The 19,467-nt window shown below is 51.1% G+C and overlaps 1 protein-coding gene across 1 annotated transcript in view; it reads left to right on the top strand.

Annotated features, from left to right (window-relative positions):
• The window catches only part of LOC104627033 (glutamate receptor ionotropic, kainate 4), a gene marked incomplete at its 5' end in the record, with an annotated part of 78,414 nt that overhangs the window by 41,496 nt on the left and 17,451 nt on the right, over window positions 1-19,467 (top strand). Inside the window, 3 exons of the mRNA XM_010295159.1 lie at window positions 7,817-7,924; window positions 8,947-9,150; window positions 18,230-18,343. Of these exons, the coding sequence (XP_010293461.1) occupies window positions 7,817-7,924; window positions 8,947-9,150; window positions 18,230-18,343 (426 nt within the window). The remainder of the gene's footprint in view (window positions 1-7,816; window positions 7,925-8,946; window positions 9,151-18,229; window positions 18,344-19,467) is intronic.

A 19,467-nucleotide genomic window follows, 5' to 3' on the forward strand; every position in this document is an offset into this window, starting at 1 on the left:
GGAAAGAGAAGGGGGCAATCCTGTGTCAGGAGCTCTCCACCGTCTCTTCACAGCATGACGTGCAGGATGAAGTGCAAGATAATTTACCTCTTGGTTTATGGTGCGTGTCCCTCTGTAATGGGTTTGCTTAGCTCAGGCTCTCATTTGCTTTTTGTCTTAGTGCTTGTAGATTCCTCACAGCGCCGGTCCTTTTTCTGCTTGTTACCCTCCTTCTGTCCAAGGGATATTTTCTGGCTTCAGCTAAGGTTGAGGATAACCGTGTGGGGCCAGAGATATTGAGCTGGTGAGATTATGTGACACAAGACCAAGGAATTAGCGTTTTACTGGTAAATCCAAACTTCATGAAAGGGGAAAAAAATGGAAGTCCCAGAAAAAGGGTTTTCATCTCTTATTTTCCTGCTGGCAGATGCTGACAGCTCCACACCTGCCCTTTTCTCAGAGATTGTCACTTCTCCGAGCTGCTGGCAGAGAACAAAAGCTATTGTATCTTACCCCACACCAACAGAGCATTTTGTCATTAGGAAATCTCTCCTGGTCTGGCAGCAGTGAATTTTAGCCTTGGCAAGGATGTTGCCTGCCAGTTCCTACCTGTCAAGTTACAGCTCAGCTTTGATGCTGCCTTCAGCTGAGTGAGCGGGGGATCAGGATGGCATTTCCCCCACAGTAAGATCTCTCATAGCACCAATGCCCTTTTAATCATTTCCCAAACCCATCACACTGTGAGTAAAAGTGACAGATCCAAGCCCATCTGCATTAATAAGAGCATGCATTCAGCTGGAGCAAAAGCAGCAAACGGTGTAAACCTCCCTACAGCAGCTATGGCTTTGATGTGTGTAAATGTGGCAGGGAGTTCACATGAAACGCACAGCTCCTTTCGGAGCAGCGCTTCTCCCAGAGCAGCTCCGCAGAGCTCTTCGCCACAAACCCAGCCTGACAGGAGGAAAACCTGTTTTGACCTGTTGCATGCAACAGCTCGGTAAATAAGCAGCTTTGTGTTTCAGAGGTACCCAGGAAACCTGCGCTGAGAGTAAGCTTTTCAAATTTCCCATCAGAGAGCAGTGGTGATAAATCACTCCCAGTTGCGATAATAAGGTGCTGGAAGGACGGGTCAGTCCCTTGGCGTGCGCAGCTGCCTGCTGAGAGCCTGTGGTGGCCGCAAGCCCTCTCCTGTCAGAAACCCACCAGAGAGGGCTTAGTCTTCCTAAAACTGCTCTGTATGCCTGCGGCAGCCTGTCCACCGTCTGCCCTCCCCTTCTCAGGCAAGCTTCCTCGCAGGGGTCTTGCCTGACCGACAGCAATGCCCGGAGGAGCGTTAGGGCCTCTCACAGGCTGCAGGAGTTTCTCGTGATGTGCCCGGCTGGGAAGGGCAGCCCCGGACAGAGCTGTGAAATCTGGCCAGGGTCCTGCCTGGTCCTGCCCACTCCTCTCGCTCCCTCTTGGCAGAGGGAAGCCAAAGGCTACTCTGCTGTGCCATAGATAGTTATTCTCTTCTCGCCGACCCGGCTTCTTGCAATAAAAATGCCTAAATAAATCATTAGAAATCATTTAATTAAACCCACTGTGAGGGGATGGGTTAAGGAAGACTTGCACGTCCTGGACACAATCTTTTTCCTGAGGGTTATATTAACTGATTTTCTCAGGCTCTTGTTTAAAACACTCCTGTTCCCTCCTTATTTTCAATGAAGCTCATGATCTCTGCCCATTTCTCTCTCTCTTTCCTTCTCTCTCTTTCTTTCTCCCCGCTCTCTCTCCCTCCATCTATCAAAGCCGCTGGGACTTCCAGTTCATCACCTTTGATAGACAATTCACCAAATTCTGAAGCTGATCCAGCCAGCCAGCAAACAAACTAGAGACACTTAGATTTTCTAACTTGCCGTTGCTTTTGGGCAAGGAGAGACAGGGCTTTTTGACATCCAATTTTTAATACGTTTATGTAACACACCAAACGTGTCTTTTCCTGATTTAGCTTAACTAGTGGAAATTTTTCCCCAGCCATATGAGAGCTGCTCTCTGTTCATAGGATGTGCGATAAAGCACAGACTCATTAATGTGTTAGTGATCCATAGATCTGACAAGGACTGAGTTTGTAAATGTCATCTTTTTATTTTTTCCCTTTCTTTGCCCCTTTAAAAAACATTGCAGCACACCCCTCTGGTTTTAGTGTAGCGATTTGCAGTAAACCAAAAGCGAAGGTTTGGCAGCTTAACAGGAGAAGGAAATGAAGAGGGGCTGTGATTGATACGGCCCCAGGGAAGGCGAACGTGCAAAGGAGAAGGGGGAGAAGCCGCTGTCGGGGCCGGAGCCCTGCCCCTAGGCGCGTTGCCCCCAGCTCTGCCTGTGACCCCCTGCTCTTGCCCCATCCTAGGTGCGGCCGATTAGTCGCCGTTTAGCTAAAGGCTCTGCTGGTGTCCTGAGACAGAGCAGTGGAAGTGATGAGAGTGTCTAATTGGTATGTTGATGAGATACAGATGAGTTACCAGCCGATAGCTCTGAGACCCTCTGCAATCCCCACCACACCAAACCTTTTTAACTTAAAAGCGACTAATCAGTCTCAATGGGGCTTGTTCCTCTCTAGCTGTTACGCCCAGTGAGAGTTCAGGGACAGATCCTGCCAAAAGCCGAATGTCTTTTGCCCCCCAGGACCCAGTGAACTAGGTGCGTGCCACCATCGGGTCCTGCCTGGGCTATGCCAGGTGCCAATCATGTTGTCTGAAGGGGACGTCTGGGGAGGAGAGGGATTGCAGGGCTTGCTGCGTGGCCTCAGGTGGGTTGTGTGCGTGTCTCATGGTTGTTCAGGTTTTAGTAGTTTGGTGCTCTCTGTGTCCCATCCTAATCTCTGTGGAGGAAGCTTTTGCCCACTTGCCTTGCTGGCATCAGTCTTGCAGTAGTGTCCTTCAGGAGTGCCAACACATGGCAGACCTGTGCGATGTTTTCTGATGGATTTCCTTCATTTGCTTGTTTTATTCCCTTTCCCTCCCTTCCCAGGTGCCCCCAAATTCCCTTCCCTTTGGGCCAATGAAGGTATTACACACCAAGTACCTACTTAGTTGTATCTCCTCCTGGCACAGCCTCTTTCTTGTTAGTGCCGGCAAGGTTTCCAAATGCAGACTTGATGAGCATTTTGGACTCCTTTGTTTCCTGGAGACTTGGAGGAAGGGGAAGCGATGAATGTAATCTGTAGGACAGTGCCTGCTAATCAGAGCCCAGAAGGTGTCTGGGTTCGTTGCAGTGGTGGTCCCCTGCCTGTTTTAAGACACCCCTATTCAGAGCTGGCTTTACCTTAATTTTTATCTGGGGAGTGGGGGTGGTAAGTACCTGTGGTGCCTCTGAAGCTTATGGAGAGGTCTTGCCATGTCATCTCTCCCTGCCATGAGCTGCCATCCAGGCCTGCGGGGCACTGAGCAGAAGACTTCATTAAAACCATTAGCTTGAGTGGTATTTTGTCATGTCGCGCCACAAGGAGCTTGAAAGCCCAGGCATCGTTAGTGTGGCTGCGTCTGAACAGAGGAGCTGAAGGGTTGAAGGAGCGAGCCGGGAATGCCCCACTTGCATCGCGTCAGCCTCTGGTGATTTTCTACAGAGATGAGAAATCTTCAAGTGTCACCGATCCAAATAACGCCTTTTGCAGAGCAGCTAATCTGAGGGACCTTGCCTGCCTGTGGGGACAGAGCTATGGCACTTCCTTGCTTATTCCAGGCTCGTCTGCCTTTGCTCCCTGCCTATACCAAGGACATGTAACAAGACAGCCCTCCTGCCCCGAGACGTGGCAGGCGGGACGGGCAGGCGGGGGCTTGCTCTCCCTGCGGCGGAGGCAGAGCGCTGAGCGCAGGGAGGTGCTGGGACGTGCAGAGAAGACGATGCGGGGCTCTGCAGTGGGACCTCACAGCATGAGGACATGGAGGGAACTTTCTCCATCCAGGCCACAGGCTGTCATCTGCCACCAGGTCATATAATTCTTCTTGCAAAGCTCCAACTTGCAACCAGGTGGTTGTGTTGCCCTTACTGCTCCTCTGGGAAAGGTATGCCACCACTTCAGCTCCACTGATCATTAGAAACCCTCTTCTAATTTTCAGCCTGTTTATTTCTGGATCATTTATATCTATTTATTTTTGTGCTAACGCTATCATTTTCACTTCAAAAGCTGTTCTACCTCCTTGCGATGGACCTCCTCCACCTGATATATTTATACAGACCAATCATATCTGTTACTAAAAAATCCCGAGTCCTAAAAACTCCGAAGTCATAGTCCAGAGCCTTAACAACAGGATCATCTTATCCATGTCTGTGTAGAGCATTTGATTGTTTTCTAACACATTTTGCAGATGAATGTGTTTTCTGTTTTTCAGAGGCTCTTTAATACATAGATAGAGATGATTAAAATCACCTTGACATCCATCTTGCAAGAGAGGGAGAGATCTGATGATCCCAGACATCTTCTGACACATTACACTTCAGAAACAGCGAACAGCATGAGGAGTCAATTAGTGGCTTTATCATACTGCGAGGGGGACAGTGGTGAGCTGGAACGAGCCAGGATGGAGTGGAAGTACCCCGGCACATGGGAGTGTTTGGCTCTGGTGCTGTATTAAAAGCAAGGTCAAACCCACTGCGCTGTCAGAGGAGGAAGCAGTCAATTAGTTTCAGTATGCCAGCAGGGGAGGGACAAATTTGAGAACAGTGAGCGCTGTTAAAATTAAAGTTAATCTGTCACTAATCTCTGGTTGTGAAATCTGGGAGAAAAAAATTAGGCAATGTTTATGACTGATCACTCGCTCAGAGAGGCAATTGCTGCAGAGGGTCTGCTTAGCAGTCACAGCAAGAGGCAAGCACCTTTGTGCGGAGTTAAGGAATACAGCCGGGATAAATCCATCCTGTCACACTGATGCAGACCCTGCGCAGGCCAGTTAAAGCTGTGCTTCAAGGACTCCCTCTCCATGAAGTACACGGTAAATCTCCCCATTTGGGACTGTTGTTCCCAGAGATGAGTCCTGCACTTCAGTGTCACCATGATGCTACGAGCTTGATGTTTGCTAAACCACAAGCAGCTGTCAAGAGAACAGGATGCCCAAGATCTGGTCCCAGCCTGCTCCGACACACTGTCACTGTGCCTCCTTCTCCCCATCTGTCAGGTGAGGCTAATAACCCCCCAGTGCTTCTCCTGCTGGGGGGGAGCCTCCGAGAGTTAATGCTTCCAACACATTCAGAGGTCTTTGCCATGACAGGTGCTTTTAGCAGAGCGTTGTTAATGCTAGAGAAGGGGCTGGGCCGACAGCTCAGAGGAATAATCTCTGTTGTGTTATCCACAGAGTAAACAAGCCCCCCGGGGACTTAGCTGGCTCTGCCCGTGCTTCTGCGTCCCAGCACCTCAACTCCAGCCGGGGAGGAGAGCGGGCGTGCACGTGACTGGCCTTTGCTTTCCCTGCCTGCTTTCCTTTTGCAGAGCCGTCAAGTGTAAGCTGTCCCGTTTGCACTTCCCAGCGCTCCTCATGCCTAGCGGTGAGGAGGCTGGATTTGAGACTCCTCGCAGGTGGCCACTTTTGTAATGACTTGTCAGTCGCTTGGTCTGGATTTGCACCGACAGCCAGGAGAAGAAGGGACTTGGCCCTTTCCTCAACATCCAGAGCAATTCATTCCGCTGACAGTGTAGCAGCATGGCTGCAGGTTCAGGTTGCGTTTGGCTCAGATGCACGAGCTGGGAAGTGACTCTGAAGTCCTCGAGCCATCAGTCATGCCAGAGGCAAAGCACTGCCAAGAAAAGCGACTGGGTGCATGGAGTCAATCCTGGGGTGGTGTAAATCAGCGTGCCTCCCGTTCATTTCTGTGGCAGTGCACCTGCCTGGCCTGTAGCTCTCTCGCCTTCCACCCACCTCTTTGAACATAATAAGATTACTCTTTGACGGAAGAGAAATCGATTTGTTCCTACCACCCTGACAACTGTGGCACAGCGAAAGGATAACCTGCCTTAGACCGGCGGCGCCCGAGACGGCTCGTGTCAGCGCGAGGGAACTGGGAACGGATTTGCTCCGGCACCACGGCTACAGCGGAGCCATGAGGGCACCCCTGTGTGTTGGGGTCACCCACTACCTCTTAGGGTCACAGCAGCTTGCTTCAGTGGTGTCAGAGGGCTTAGGCTGTGGCCAGCAATCCAGCCTGCAGAAGCCTGGGACTTGATGGGAACAGAGAAGCTTTGCAGGAGAAAAATGAGAGCGAAGGGGTCTCAGAGGGAGCTGGCCTCCCTCAGCTGCTGGCCTATCAGTGAGAAAAACAGAGACTCTTTTTAGGGAGCATAAGAGAGTGAGAGCCTAATTTGCATGCTCTGAACGAGCTGCTGGAGGTGCTGATCTCCCTGCCCAGAGCTCTGAGGGAGGGAGATTAGGCTCTTGAAGTTAAAATTAGGTTTTGTTGAATATTCCTCCCCCTGGCTGAAGGCAGCGGCTGGTTGCTGTTGCAGCACAGCTGAGTCACGATGTCCTCCCAAGCGCTGGGAGACTGGTCCCTGCCACCAGTGGTGGGAATTAGGTTTGCTGCAGTGACACTGGTGCTTGGATGGGTGACTTAGGCTGTCCATGGAGCTGTTGGGTGTGACGAGCCTGAATCAAAGGGTTTGGAGGTACTTAACCATAGTAGTTGGCATCCATTATAGCAGATAGAGGAGGTGAGTCACGGTGCAGCACAGCTGGGAATGTGGCTTCGTTCCACCACCTGCTGCCAAGGTGGAGCTGCTGGTCAGGGCTGGAAGGTGTCTGCCCTGTGTCCGTGCTGCTGCTCTGGTATTGCAAGGGAGGCTGCGATGCTGTGATACTCCCTGTGAAGTGGCTTTTCCCTCCGAGGAACTCAGAGTGGCCTATGCCAGCCTTTAACTAATGACTGTGATGCTCACAGGAGGACAGCAGGACGTTTTTCTTGCTTTCAGGCAGGTAAGACCCGTGCTCAAAGTTACAGAGACAGCGTAAGGCAGGACAAGAGTTGGAGGCAGAATCTCTGTCTCCCCGCTTCTGGGCTTCCACTGTGAAATCATGAGACTTCAGCACTTCGTGAAGTTCTTCTGAGCTGTGTGTGTAACACACGGCGCCCGTGTGAGAGCTCGGTGTCGTCAAACCTGGGCATCACGCTGACCCTGCAGTGCGTGCTGGTGATTGGGTCTCACTGCCAAGCCACATGGCAGCCAAGATGGTGCAGCCCAGCCAAACCCTGGCTATAGTGTTGCCTTTCTGGCAGCTTCCCATGGAGTGTCTCTGTGCCCTGTTCTGTTTAGGAGCTGACCTCCAGAGAACTGAGGAGGTGTAAGGGGTCAGCCAGAATGCACCACGTTGGGAGCGACAGCCATGCCTTTGTCGTGCTGCCATGCCGTAGTGTGAGGGACGGCAGAGGCTCCCAGCTGCACTGCTCTGGGGGAACATGCTTGCCCGTGTCGGTTGTGTGGGGGCTGCTGGCTAAGACGGGCCTGTGTTGGTGGCATTTGGGGACAACGCAGAAGGCTGCTTGGCCACCACAAGGCCCAGGTGGCTGCCCACTCCATGGCTTTCTCCTGGTGTGGGGCTTTGCCACAGCTGCAGGGAGGACACAGGGGAAGCGTGTCCTGCAAGCAGGGACGGGTTTTTGGCATCGACACGCGGGTGGGGGTGTGCCGGGGCTGTGCACCAGCGGGTTAATCTCTCTACAGTCCTGTTGGGAGGGTGCATTGTAAAGGTAATGGAGCATTCATAAACGCCTCTTCCAGGGCCAGCTTGACGGTTGTCAGTCACTGGAGCCATATGGCGGGTGTGTGCAGTAATTCGCCCTGTAAATTCCCTTACTGTGCCGTTTCTCTCTCCAGATTGGCCACTGGCACGTTTCTGAAGGACTCAGCATGGACAACAGGATCTTCTCCTCTAACATATCAGACAGTCTGTTCAACACCACACTCATCGTCACCACCATCCTGGTAAGTGAGGGGGTCACCTACAGTTCCCATTAGCTCTTTGCCAGCCCAACGCTTAGGGGTGTCAATCGGTTAGAATATTATTCCCTCTTCCTACCCCCTTTGCCCCCAAGCATGCAGCATTGCACACTGATTTCATAAAGAACAGACGATCAAATCTCTAATTACAGCACTGAGGACAATTCATGACAGTATAATTAAACTCAAGTTGATGTTTCATATGGAAATGATATTTGATGAGTTCAGAAGCAGCTGGGGAGAGGGCTGGGATGGGGATAAGTTGCCATTTTACATTAATCTCTGAATGATGTTCTTGTTTTGCATATAGCTGGTAAGTTGGAGGGGACAGTTGTCCCTTCTACCCATAAAATTACTGCAATTGGCCAAGATGGATACAACTTTTATGAACCAAGGCTTCACATCTACAGGCACCACTGTCCTCATTCAACAAATTCCCCTTCCATGTGCTGCCTGTCCCATGATTTTTTCCGAATACTTCTGCTCCTTCCTTAAATACACTCAAAATCCTGAAGAACCCTGGGCACTATTTCCTCATGTCCTGCAAAGTTTGTTAAAAAGGGGGACAAACTGGAGAAGTTGCTATGTGCCAAGAGAGGCTGGGATCTGTGTGCCCCACTTGTAACTCGGAGCAGTCACTGGGCTGCTTTGGCATATGCCAGTTGGAAACGGCCCCCAAAGCGTGATCCCTCAGCTCTGCTTCATATCCTAAACTGGGATAAACCTGCTGCACCTCCAGCACATCCCTGACACAGCAGGGGCCAATGAATACCAGTGTAGAAAGAGCTCTGCTAGCCTTACACCACCTGGCTTCCCAAGTGATCAATCCAGCTTTCTGTATCTCTTATACGCTGGTCAAGAGGGGTATGGTGGGACAGGAGGTTGGCCTGCATGCCCCTTATGAGCCACTACCAGGGACCTCACTGCCCTCTCTGCCCACGCTCGGTGCCATGCTGGTGGGATGCCTCGGCTAAGATGGGAATGACAGCTGCCCAGTTTCAATGCAGGAAAACCCTTACTTAATGCTGAAGTGGAACCATCAGGAGCTGGAAGGCAATGACCGCTACGAGGGCTTCTGCGTGGACATGCTGAAGGAGCTGGCAGAGATCCTGCGTTTCAACTATAAGATCCACCTCGTTGGCGATGGTGTGTATGGAGTCCCTGAGGCAAACGGCACGTGGACAGGGATGGTCGGGGAGCTGATTGCTCGGGTGAGTGAATTAGCTGCTCTTTTTAACTGTGCTCTAGTGGGACTTGGCAATGAAAAACCCTGATGCTTTATTAAGTGCTCCAGGATGATAAGGATGGATGTGGTTTTTAGTCCATTTGTGAGACTTTGACCAGAGGATCTCCATTTAATGTGTTCTCCCAATGGCAAATGTATTTGTTGTGTTGACGTGACAGCTTGCAAAGCAGAGTGGGAGTCAGGGCCCCTGGGCGCTCTCAGGGGTGCTGGCTTTCTTGGAAGGAAAGCCTGGACTCCCAGGGTCCTTGCATAAAAGCTTGATACAGAATGGATTCTTTTTTTTTTCCCCAGTGGAAAAACTAATGAAAATTTAAAACAGGAAAATATGCAGGCTCTGGCAGGGGTCAGTAGAAGCTGAAGAAAACTTACAAAACCACATTGTTTGAGAGGGAAGAAAGTAAGAATCACATTTCTACCCAGAAAAGTTTTGGCAGATTCATTTCATCTCCTTGACTTTGAGTATTGTTTCTGGTGAGGAACATTTTTTGTTTGCTTGAAGTGTATGGATCAAGATCTTTTTGTGGCTCTGCTTCGCAGTGTTGCTGCACAGCAGCTAGACTGAAAGCTGAATGCTTTTGCTGGGTTTGACAGCACTTCAGCGTACGTGTGTGCTCAGTCAGCCTGTACCCCCCTCCTTGCTCTTTGTTTTCCTCCGCAGCTAAAGGTATTCCTTCCCCAGGGATCCTGAAGCTTAAATACAGTTCATGAAGTGCTCCGAGATCCTTAGTAAAATAGGCTTAGCCAAAGCTAACATTAAGACTGATGTTATTTAAACCAATACTTCCTTGCTCACCGATTTCTACCCTGCCTTGTTATTACCGAAGCACCTGTGAGAATCCGGTGACAGTTTCTCAGCTGGTGGGAGATCCACAGTGAGGTGTATTTATGATAATCCACACCACTGTGTGAGAAGAGCCCTTGAGCCACCCCATCGTTAGCCTCACAACAGTGGTGCGTCCTCCTGCAAAGGGGAGGGAGGAGGGCCCCAGTCCTTCCCCTGTAGCTCCAGCTTTCCTCTCAGCTGCGGGAGATGGGCGAGCACCTCTAGAAGATGTCCACTGGCATCTATCTGCTTCTTCCCTGGGACCTCGCTGACATTTGTCCTACCTTAAGGAGCTTCAACTGAGTGTCTAAAGTCAGGTGGGACAACTCTAGGTCTGAAAGACTTGCTGAGGGTCAGGGACAGGGCATGGTACAGACTGGAGATCCCTGTGTCTTGGGTCACCCTTCCCCAGCGGAGCGATAGCTCTCGATGCCAGCTGAGATCCCACCTCAGTCTGCTTCTTCCAAAGAGCCTTCTGTATGGTTGTTTGCAAATGCTGTGGGCTATTGGCATAGTTTTTATGCATATCTCTCTGTGTGTGTGTATACACATACAATTACAGTTCCACAAGGTTTCTTTTGGGAGGCAAGAAGGAAGGCGCAGAGAGCAGCGTGTGATCTGTGCAAACAAAAGAAGGGAACAGCCATCAGATTGTTGGCCTACTAACTCTGGCAGTGCCTCTCCATTCAATGGGAGCTCTGGAAGGTTTGTTTTGTTTTTTTTTTTTTAGTGGTAAGTGTTTCAACTTCATCTTCCCATAGAAACCATTTGTGTTTTCTGCAGCTTGAGCCTTATTTAGGAGGACTTTTACTTCTGCTTCAGCAGGGAAGAGCTGGAAAAGCCTGTGTGAGGCTGAATCAAAAATTGGAGAAGAGAATAAGCTTTCTCTGCTTTGTTCTTCCTAGGCCCTTTAGAGTCTTTATAATGGTTTCAGCGAGTTTTTGATCAGTCCCAGGGACTAGCGCTTTGGATCAGGTCAGCCAGGGCAAAGCTGGCCGTGTGCATGCTGTTGTGTTTATTCAGGGCTCTTCGGGACGTTGCTTTCTGAGGTCATTTCGCTGCCCAAGGGGTTTCTCTCCTTCCTTGACAGTAAGCCCCCAAGGGAGTTTGTCCTCGGTTCCAGCCCCTCGTTCATCCCCTGTCCCGCTTCAGGACCGCTCGTAGCAGAAGAGCCAGCAGATCCTTTTTTGGGCACACATTCCTCTTTCAGTGGGTTTATCCCTTGGGCACTTTTCTCCATACTTTAGCATAGAGGGGGCATCAGTTGAGATGGCAGGTTTGTGCCTGTCACAGGGGTCAAAACTTCCTAAATCCTACCCAAAATAAAAGCTCTGCACCTGCCTCTTTGTGCAGTGCTGTATTATTGTAGGAAAGTGATTCCTCCTTGAACCTGATCAGCTGTCAGAAGGTAAGGTTTGACTCACATGCACTTAGTGTGCAGGGCCAGAAGGTCAGAAAATTATCCAGCTCCATGTATACCAAAATACCTTTCCAGTATTTTTGTTTTCACACTGTAATCCCCCTGTGGCACTGAATCTTCTCAGAGCAACTATAGGCTATATGGGAAAAGTGTTTCATTTTATTGCTTCTAAATTAACCAGCTATTGATTTATTCTTAAGTGCTGAAATTCTATTACAGCTAATTGTGCACTATGATATGATTGAGAAGGATGCTATATAAACATAAATTTGTTGTTGACCCAAATTCACCAGTACGTACCTTATCGACCTGCTCACAAAACTAATTAAGAGCTAAGGAAGAGGGGGACCAGGATGGCTTGGGGGATTAGTGGAAGAGCTGTAGAGACTACTGTGTCTAGGTCAGCAGTCTGACTCGTCGTCAGATCAGGAAACCTGTACACTTTGTGATCAGCCGATGGAGATTCGGCTTGGGAGAAATCACTTGGAAGAACTCGAGCCCATTCTTTAGTGAAAGATGTCACAAACTTGGAAATCACCGAGCTAATTGGTCCCTCTGTGCACGCAAGGGAGGCTGAACACCCTGCTCATTCCTGGAGTCAGCAGGGGAATAAAGCCGCTCTCCGGCCGGGGCAGATTTCCCCCATTAGCCTTGCCAGCTCTAGCAGAGACAACTGCAGTCTCCAGCAGTTCAGCTGACACCGTACACGTGTGCTATCCATAACAAGCAAACAAGGGGAACAGCAAATCTTCCCATCTCCTATTTTTTGGCATCAAGAGCCTTAGGGGACAATAGGGCTGGAAGAATTACGTCTTGCTCCTTCGCGCTGCAGTACAGTCTCTGGCTCAGAGTCCCTGATGGTTGTATGGTCTTCCTTTTCTCTCTCTCTCCAGTGCATCCTCAAGATGAAATGAATTTGTTAGTCTGATACAAGCCAACAAATATATTTTCCCAGCAACGTGACAGCCTTCTCCTTGTTCTGCCACGCCTACATTTGCTGTCTTGGTAGCATAGTGCCGTGTTGGCTATGCTCAGTGCTCGTACATTGGCTCACAGCAAGCCGCTGGCGCTTGGCTCCCTTGCTCCTCCCTGAGGAGATGGGCATGTGGCTGAGAGATCCCTCAGCAACAGTTTCTGAATTTACCCATCTTGGGAATGCCCCTGGAGAACAGAGCCGAGCTAACAGGAGATGGTGTGGTTTGGTTTTGCTGGGAAGCTTTGTTGGCAGGAATCTGATGCTGCATTTTTGCTAAAAGACCTCCCAGAAACCTCCCTCTGATGCAGCCAGGATCAGTACCGTGTCTGGCTGGGTACCAGCACTAGGTGAGGGTCCCCTCCGCAGAGGACCCATCCTGCTCACCTGTGGCAGGGTGCAGGGGACTGGAAGGGCAAAGCAGCCCTGATGGGAGCACACTTCATGCAGACTGGCTGTGTGTTTTGTGCAGCCTATATCAGCTGCCCAGGCTTCCTTCAGCATTGTTTAAATAACATAGCACGTTTGGTGATGGTAACACAGCAGATCCATGAGTGTTTCCAGGGCAAGTGTATTTGGGCAAGGCTGGTGCTGCTGTAGAAGGTGCCTTAGGGTGCACGGAATGAGGAGGGGGCGACTGGGGACAGCAAGCTCCTGCTCTCCCTTTCAGCGCAGGATCATTTGGGGAGCGAGATGTGGAATAATGCTAGATCTTTGGTATGTGTGTCAGTGGTTTGAATCTGGCTGGGATCAGTGGTGATCAAAGCTCTTTTTAAAGTGGGGGAGATGAAGCTGTGCATCCTGTGGAAGGGTCTGGCCTCAGGAGCAGTACCACCAAGAATGAAGGACCTTAAAGCTTTGGGGTGATGGTTTTTCCAGCTTCCTTGCTGGTGACCAGGTGATGCTTTACAGTCAGAGGCTCTCTCCTTTCAACTGCTCCAGAGATGGGGAATGGCAGGAAGGGAAACGGAGGGAGAAGATGTTTCAAAATTGGCAGAGTCCTGCTCTCCCCTCAGCAGTGGGTGTTGGTGTTCAGGGAGAAAAGCTGTGTGTGGGTGAAGGGAGGGAGGAGGAGACTGTTTGCATGCTATTGTGCTGGCAAGTGTGCCATGGGGGGCTCAAGAGGGTGGGGAGCGAGGGGGAGTTGGGGAAGCGAGGAGGCGTGGGTTGTTGAGCAAACACAGCGAGGGCATGGGCAGAGAGGTTTGCATCGCACTGCTGATTTTGCCAAAATGACACACAAGATGGTGGGTGTGGTGTGAGCTGGTTAGGTCTCGCTGCTGTTCCCTGTGGGCTTAGGGTCTCCATTCCTGGTGCTTCACCTTAACTGGCTTTTGCCACAGGCATGCTGACCACCTGGCACAGTTTTTTCCTCCCACCCCTAGAGATAATCCATGTGAAGAAAGATGGGTGAAGGCAGACTTGAGGCTGACATCTGCACTGATTGCTGGTCATCCCATCCCTGAGTGTGGCTTAAATGGAGGGCTGCAGTCTCCAGGGTTTTCAGGCTGTCACTTTTCATATGGCAGAATTCATGCACATTCTTAAAAAAACCCCAAACACCAGTGTTGAGTGACCCTCACCTGGCCCTGCTTTTACATGCAAGAATTTGCATCCAAGTGCACAACCTGGCTGCCGCTCGCTCCAGCGGGAGGAGCTGCACAGCCCGAAATAGCTCCTGTCAGATCAGATGGGCAGCTTGGAGCAGAAGCAATCAGTACATTGATCCGGCGGCTGAGCCCTACCCATCGTGCCGTGGGACAGATCTGCAGATGCAGAGAGACGGCTCTGTCACTGCTGCGGTGGCGCGGGAGCCCCTGCCCAGGTGAGCAGGCTGCGGCCAAATTGCTGTGCAGTGGCTGCTGCTTATTCCACAGCGTTGCACAGAATATCAGAGGCTGGAGGGGACCTCTGGAAATCATCCAGTCCAACCCCCTGTGCAAAGCAGGGTCACCTCCAGCCGGGTGCTCAGTACCGCATCCGGATGGGTTTCCAGCGGGGCAAGCATCTGCAGCAGCAGTGCTGATGCTGGCCCGCAATGGCTGGTGGTCAGGTGGGTCCTGAAGGTTGAACACCGATTTCACATTTCTAGAAGGCTCTCCAAGCACGGGGGGAGTGTAAGAAATAGCTTTCCCTGACCTTGGCCACGCTGTCAGTGCTCTGTGGGCAGCTCTGGTGAGAAGGGTGCACTGATGGGGATACAGCATCCAAGGTGCTGTTCAAGGCACTTTGTTCTTGCTCCTAGAAGAAATCCCAGCCTCATGCTCCCAGAGCTGTCCTTCGGGCTTGTTTTCCCTATGTTTGACACGGAGACAGCCCAAAGCCTTACACCACTTGGATTTCCACACTGTGTTTTGTTTCAGTACTTTGACAGGAGGTTGTGAATCGCTGCGAGGCCGGAGCGGGGCCGATCTCCCGGCTGGTCCCCAGTGCCGCAAGCGGCTTTGGCGGGATCCTCTCTGCCCGGGCTGAGGGCTGACGTCAGGCCCCATTCATCACCATTAGCGCCGAGATGAGCCTTGTCAGCATCCGCAGCGAGGAGGCGGCCGCCTCCTCCGGACTGGCAGTCCCTGCAATTTGCTTCTTTAAGGCTGCTTAATTGTTGTTCCTCTTCAGGAGCCCAGTTCAGCCCCCGTGTTTAACATCCTTTCCAGTGGCAGCATGAGCCTGTCTGCTAATGCAGGCAGATCCCACGGTTAATGCCAGGTACGGTGATGGCAGCTCGTGCTTTTATCTCAGACACCAGCCCACCTGGGCGTCCTCTCACCTAGCAAGAGTTTGGCCTTGTTTAAGCAGTGTTTTGTTAAAGAAGCGTCTGTCTCTACTCCCCAAATGCTCTGGGTCTTTTTCTAAGCCTATTTCATGCTGACATTTATAGCTGCAACTGTGCTGGAAGGATGAAAATGAAGCAATGTTTGCCCCCTCTTCCCCCCATCCTTTGCCTCCTGTTTTCCCTTTCCCCAGGGCCCAGTTGCAGACAGAGTGCTGAAGCACAAAGCAGAATCCATTTCTTCCCTCAGCGCATTGTTTAGCCTCTAAAATGCCAACTCCTACCCGTGCTCAGGTGGGGAGGGCTGGAGAGCACTCAGGTTTGCAGAGCTCCTCCGTAACTAAGATACGCTGACCTCCGTGAATCACAAGTTTTGTGAACATCAGGAAGCACAGTCAAAAGCACAAAATGGATGATATTCAGGCAGAGAATACGTTGCATGCTATTCCCAGATCAAAGTTTATTGCTGTCAGAAATCAGCTCTTAACTTGCATGACTTCTGAGCCTGCAGAGAGAGGGTGAGTCTCTGACAGAGCACAGCCCCAGCTGAAGCGTTGAGGAGCCGGGTCTCTGCTGCCGGGAGCTCTGGCACGGGAGAAGGCAGGCGTGCCTGTGTGCAGGTTAGAGCAGGCTGCGAGCTGCTGTAGCTCTGGTGCTGGCAAAAGTCCTGAAAGAACAAAAGTTGACTAGGCAGGGAATGAGTGGAAGGAAATCAACTCTAATGGAATGGCAGGACCCTCTGGAGACGAGAGGAGGGACCTGGGCACAAAACCTGTGTGCATGGGGAAGGCAGCTCCTCTGCGATGAGGTTCTGCTCCGTAGGCAAAGGACAGGGGATGAATTTGCATTATATTTTGTGTACGGAAGAGCAGCCTTCAAGATGTTGCTGCCTACATGATCTGGAAAGGTCCTGAAGGATGATAGTTGGGGGAATAACTGGAGTGCACAAAGTTCCCTGAGGGCATCCACATCCCACCCCTGAGAAGGTGGGGGCAGGTGAGGGATGGTGGCTTAGCTGGGGACCTGGGGGCCACACCGCTCCTTTCAGCAGTGCCTTTATATTGGCCCCTGGATGGGAATGGAAATGTCCTTAGAGCTTTTGCATGAAGCATCTTTGATGCAGCATATTTACCATCTATTTAGTCTACAACTTTGCTGGTAGGATTGTATTTGGTTTGGACAACTGGGAGAAGAAATCTGTTGTTATAATAAGCTGTATCTTCATGGAGGGCTTTGCTGGGACAGTTCTCCCCAGGTCAATAGTACCTGCAAACCCTTTTAAGTATAGACAAGAGAGGTTTAGGAAGCTTTAGGCTTTTTGTTGTGGATAAAATTCCTCACGTGCCATGTTCCACAGATGAACTGATCCCATCTTAGTAATCTGCTGGTGTTTACATAGGGCTCAACTGCTCATACACCATGTCATGATTATTGGTGCCTTTTAAAAACCCTGTGGGTATATGTCTGGTAGGCAGAATTTCTGCCTAGCTCATAATTCATTCCAGCCTGAACCTCTTAGGAATCTGTAATAGCTGCTTGGAAACAATTGCAAAAATCTGGTGCTGGGCTTGTCCAATAACGCAGTCCTGCATGGACAGTGAAATATCACCTTCTCCATCACCCCCCCAGCCCCTTACTGGGCAGGCTTGCAGATCACCTTGCCTTTCTTTTCCCTTTCCTTCGTCCTGCAGGCTCCAGCAGTGCTCTTCCCTCTTGCAACTGCAGCCTTTCACTGGCCATTCCTCCCTGCCTGCCTGTAAGTGCGCCAGTCTGCTGGGGGTGGAGGGAGGAAAAGACCCCCAGGCAAAGCTCTTCCAGGAGAGCACTAGTCCTCTTTCTCTCAAGGAAGGTAATGCAAGAGCAGCAGGGTCAGAGAGCATGGTAAGAGGGATGCACCCACAAATTTGCCTTTGTGTGGTGCATTTACAACTAGCGCGTGGATCCAGGGAGATTAAGCTCCATAGTCTACTGGGTCTTCAGGCCTGATGGTGCCTTGGCTTCTGCACAGACCTTGTGAAGCTTAGGGACAAGAAGTGCGAATAGCTTTTCTTCCCCGCCCCCTCCCTTCTCTTTTTCCACTTGCATAACCGTCATCCTGCAAAGCAGGCAAACAAATGTATAAGGGAATGGAGGAGGTTTCATTTTTACAGAAAGCAATTACAGACATTAAAAGAGCTATAGTAATAAAAATAATATTTAAAATTCAAATCCCTTATCTATATTACAAGGGTATTAACATTGGAAGAAATTCTTTTTATTTTTTTCCCTTAATCTCATTTGCTTTGCAAGTCAATCTGGAAATTTTTGTGCCAGTGCTCTGAATGTTTTTTGAGACCGATCTGCGATTTTGGAAGTCTGGGGTTGGCAGGCTTCTAAACTTCATGACTCAGGGTATGGGGGTAACGATGCTGCTTTGTTACGCTTTCCTACCTATGGCGCTTGCACGTAACAGCCTTGTCTGGAAGGGGACAGCTGTGTTCAACAGGAGCTTTGGAAGGGGGAGGTTGTATCTTCTTTAGGTTAGTGCAGTATTTGTCTCTATGGCTCCTTTTTGCCAGCATTCAATGAACGGAGATGGCCATCAGGCTGTGAGCACCTGGGGACAAGGGCTGCATTTTGTTTGCTGTTAGTACAGCTCCTAGCACAGCGGGCTGCCCGCTGGGAGCTTTGTGCTTTTCCAACCTGTAAGTACAGAGATAGAAATGCCCAGGTGAGGAAAGGGAAAAACGGGGAGAATGGTCCGGAGCACAAAGTGGGTTAAACTTCTGAGGGTGTTTGAGCAGGGCTTAAGCAAAACCCACCCAGGCAGAGGGATGGGGAGCACAGTCCAAGCTAGTGGACATCACCAGCAAAACTCACACTGTTTCCACCTGGAAACAGGTGGAAAAACGCCTGGGTTTTGCCCTGCAGCAGATGTGCCTTGTCCAAGAAAGATGTGACATTGATCCTCCAGGAGCGGGTGTCGTGTGTGGCCCTGGCCATGGCGCTGCTGCTTTCCCAGCCCCGTGCCTTTCCTGGGCTCAGGGTCCTGATCTTCTCTACTCTCCTTTCTCTCCAGAAAGCTGATTTGGCCGTGGCAGGGCTGACGATTACGGCGGAGCGGGAGAAGGTGATTGATTTCTCTAAGCCGTTCATGACTTTGGGAATTAGCATTCTCTACCGAGTGCATATGGTAAGAGACTTATAACCGTTTATGTCCCTCCATTATTTGCATGCAAACGTGCGGAGTTGTAGAAGAAAAATGAATGACTCGTAAAAATATTTTGGTTTCTTATTGAAACGCAAATGTGCTTGACCTTTATTTCCTTCTTTTCATTGTCTTTCTGCCTTGTGTCAGCTTGGTGGATTTGATTCCCACTGTTCAAACCCCCAGCCCTGTTGGCTCCCCTTCCCCATCCTCCCTGGGCACGCAGCACTTCCCGGCATGGTGGGGGACCGTGAGCAGAGCCCTGCCAGATCGGTGCTACCAGGGAAAGTGTGGGCAGGCGTCAGCTTGTCTGGTTCTGCTTCGGGCCCAGCGAAAGCCATCGGATGGCTTTAGCGTGGCTGAGAGCCCGCTCTGGCGAGGTGTGCCGAGGGCAGGCGAGGCTGGATGGGTGCAGCAAGGCAGCAGTGCGGCTGGGTGGCTCCACAGCCGCAGCAAACCTGGCTTGGGGTCACCATGCACTTGCACTTACGGTGGGGAGGCTGCCTGGGAGGCTGAGCTGGGACACCTATGGGTTGGTGTCAGGGCCCAGTGCTCTCATCTCAGCCATGTTCCCAGCCTCTGTGGTGTGCAGCCTTGCCGATGTCTCACGTTGGAGAGTAAGATCAGGCCAGGAAGATACCTGGGATAGCTTTCTTTGCTGTGACCTCCTGTGAAGGCTCTACACGCAGATCAGTCTGCTCTGCTTTCTTAATCGCCGTCAGGAAAAGGGCAAAACGGCGCTCCTGGAGTGGCCCAGGGCAGTGCCCTGGAGCGGGCAGGACGGCAGGCGGATCTTGGCCCCAGGCGATGAGCTGCTTGCCCTGCACGGGCTCTGTTTCTCTGCTCTCAGCCCTTCTCGTTTGCCTCGTCTCAGTTGTTCACCCTAGAGGTCAGTGGGCCCTGCAGCCCAAGGAGGGCTCCCCACTCTCAGGGTGCTCCCTGCCTTGCACGGGTGCTCTCGGACCCCCCTGCTTGTGCGTTGGCCAGGGAGGAGCGCGAAGGCAGGCACGCTGTTGTTTAGCAACTCGCCCTGGTTGTCGCTCTGCTGCATTCAATGCTCTTTTGCAACTCGGGCGGCGGCGGCAGCGTGGTTAGCGGGGGGCGTCCGG

This window comes from Phaethon lepturus, unplaced genomic scaffold (genome assembly GCF_000687285.1).
Source record: "Phaethon lepturus isolate BGI_N335 unplaced genomic scaffold, ASM68728v1 scaffold19130, whole genome shotgun sequence".
Classification (NCBI taxonomy): domain Eukaryota; kingdom Metazoa; phylum Chordata; class Aves; order Phaethontiformes; family Phaethontidae; genus Phaethon; species Phaethon lepturus.